General features: G+C 47.5%; 1 protein-coding gene across 1 annotated transcript; it reads right to left on the bottom strand.

Annotated features, from left to right (window-relative positions):
* Nucleotides 1–423: 423 nt before the first annotated feature.
* On the bottom strand, nt 424–1,874 carry LOC122005278 (transcription repressor OFP2-like). Its single transcript, XM_042560263.1, has one exon. The coding sequence runs from the start codon at nt 1,703–1,705 to the stop codon at nt 608–610; it is 1,098 nt and encodes a 365-aa protein (XP_042416197.1). The 5' UTR covers nt 1,706–1,874; the 3' UTR covers nt 424–607.
* Nucleotides 1,875–2,200: the final 326 nt, after the last annotated feature.

The raw sequence follows: 2,200 nt of genomic DNA, 5'->3' as shown, positions 1-2,200 counted from the left end.
GCTTTGTTTCACTGCCCTCTTTCTGGAGATTCATATATTTTAATGTGAAGGTTCTCAAGCCTGCGGCAACTTAATTACTGTTTTCTGCACTTTCTACTTTTGTTTGTTTGCAGCAATTTATAAACTGAGAGAAGGAAAATATAAATTCGGTCGGTACAGACTTACACAAGTAGAATCTGTGACATCGGTTTAAGTTTTGCACTGTACGTAGAGGTCTGGAAGATTGTGAATGCGCAGTGAATTCTTCATTGATTGAAGGATTGAACTATAATTCTATATTGATCCAAACATTATAATTATATATATATATATATATGACAAAAGGTGAAATCGCTCGCTTCCAGTATCTCCGTCGTACCCGACTCAAGGTCATCACGAGGGAAGTAAATCACAACATCTTGAATGAGCATGTGGCAGGTGAGGTGAGTTACACAGGGACCGGAGATTTACGCTCCGACTATCCTAAATTTTAACCTCGTGATATCATGTGACAAGCATCTCATCACATATCCCGTGGGATCCACTATAATTACATATAGAACTATTAATTCGAGGAAATTGACATGGCGGAATCATAGAGATATGATATATAATCTGTAGATTAATTTTACAGTTTGAAGTTAGTGCGATAGAACCAAATTTGCTGGAACACCTCGACGATGATATCATGGTACTCGTTGGCATTGAGCGAGAGGTAGCAAGCGAGAAGCTCCTCCAAGTCCTTGGACGCCCGGATGTTGTTCTCCACGATCATCTCCATCATCGAGTCCCGGAAGTCCCTCTGCGGGTCTGATGATGACTTCACCACCGCAAAGCTCGACGGAAACGGCGAGCCCCTTTTCTGCTGCATCGTTATCGCCGGCCTCCTGTTGCTTAGCATCTTGCTCGTGAGCCGCGGCGAGTTGGCTCGAATTCGGAGGCGGCGGAGGCTGGCGGGAGAGACCTTCGGTTGGCTCTGCCTCTGCCTCTGGCTTTGGTTCGTGATTTTGCTCTTGCTAACCAAGATTGCATTTTGATCGATCCAGGAGTTGTGGTGCAAGCTTTTGTCCTCATATTCGGCTTCTTTCGGCACTGGCTTCGTCAAAATCGGCGGGAGCTTGAGCTCGGAGATGGACTCGAGCTCGAGCTCAAACTCATCCAGCTTTGAGTTCTTGCTCGAGTCCACGTCCGTGGTAGAGGGCGTAAATCTGCAGCTTGCCGAATGCAACCACGATTCCACGTCGTCGGACCCGAAATCGAGCTCAAGTTCCTCCCCGTTCACGTAGAGGTCACGTCGAACCGTCGGCATCTCGTACGGAGACGGCGTCGGAGTCAGCAATTCTTCCGTATTTAGTGCTCTGGCGTGGTAGCCGGCGGGAACAGAGGAGGCCACCAACCTCGGCTTGATGGGCGGTGCTCGGAGGGGCTTGTTCCTGCTCCGCTTCTTGGAGTTCCGATGAGGCTCGCCGGGAAAGTGAGTGTCCATGGCCTTGGAGTGGGTGGGGAAGAAGGAGAACCCCTCTACCTCTGTTCTGCTGGAATAGTAGCAAGAGGCTCTATTTGGAAGCAGTTTGGTGGCCGGTGGCGCGACGGGCTTCGGTGAGACCGCCCCCGCCCTCGACGGCTGACCCCCGTGGCTTTTCCTCGATCTTTGGCTCATGTCTTTGAGCTTGTAGAACCAAGTGTTCGGCATAATGTCCGACAGACGAAACCTATGGTTTCCCATTAGAGAGAAGCCAAATTCTACTCAAAACTAAGAGGTAAAAGAAGAAGATGCTATAGCTTTTCTGCTCGCACGCACAGACAGAATCTAGTGAAGTTGATGAACTCAAAGCTTAACAATACATGAATTGGTTTTTGATTTGGAGCAGAGGTGGGAGATAAATAGGGAGGAGTGGAGGATGGAAGTGGGGAGGAATAAAGAAAGTGACTCGAGGCTGGTCTAGTGGTCTTTGCCCAATTGAAGAGAGGGCCCATGCAGCAGTAGAGCTAAAAAAAATACTCAACACAAGGTTGATACAGAGTGGTCCTCATTGCAGATGAGACAAAAGCTTTCACGTTTGTTATTAAAATATCAAAATACCCTGACTCAAGAACTCGCGCAGTTCTTCCTTCTGCAAAGCAATTTATACACTGGAGACGTTGGGAACATACACCAAATGTTGTTGTTTTAAAAGCGCTTTCGAGTAGTATAATGAACAAATGTCGCTCTACCTCAAGG

The sequence above is a fragment of the Zingiber officinale genome, chromosome 7B, assembly GCF_018446385.1.
Source record: "Zingiber officinale cultivar Zhangliang chromosome 7B, Zo_v1.1, whole genome shotgun sequence".
Classification (NCBI taxonomy): domain Eukaryota; kingdom Viridiplantae; phylum Streptophyta; class Magnoliopsida; order Zingiberales; family Zingiberaceae; genus Zingiber; species Zingiber officinale.
Note: the sequence above shows the minus strand (reverse complement) of the source record. Positions and strands in the feature narration are given on the sequence as shown.

Excerpts from the sequence above, each read along its gene's own strand:
- LOC122005278 (XM_042560263.1), bottom strand. The coding sequence starts at position 1,705 with ATGGGAAACCATAGGTTTCGTCTGTCGGACATTATGCCGAACACTTGG.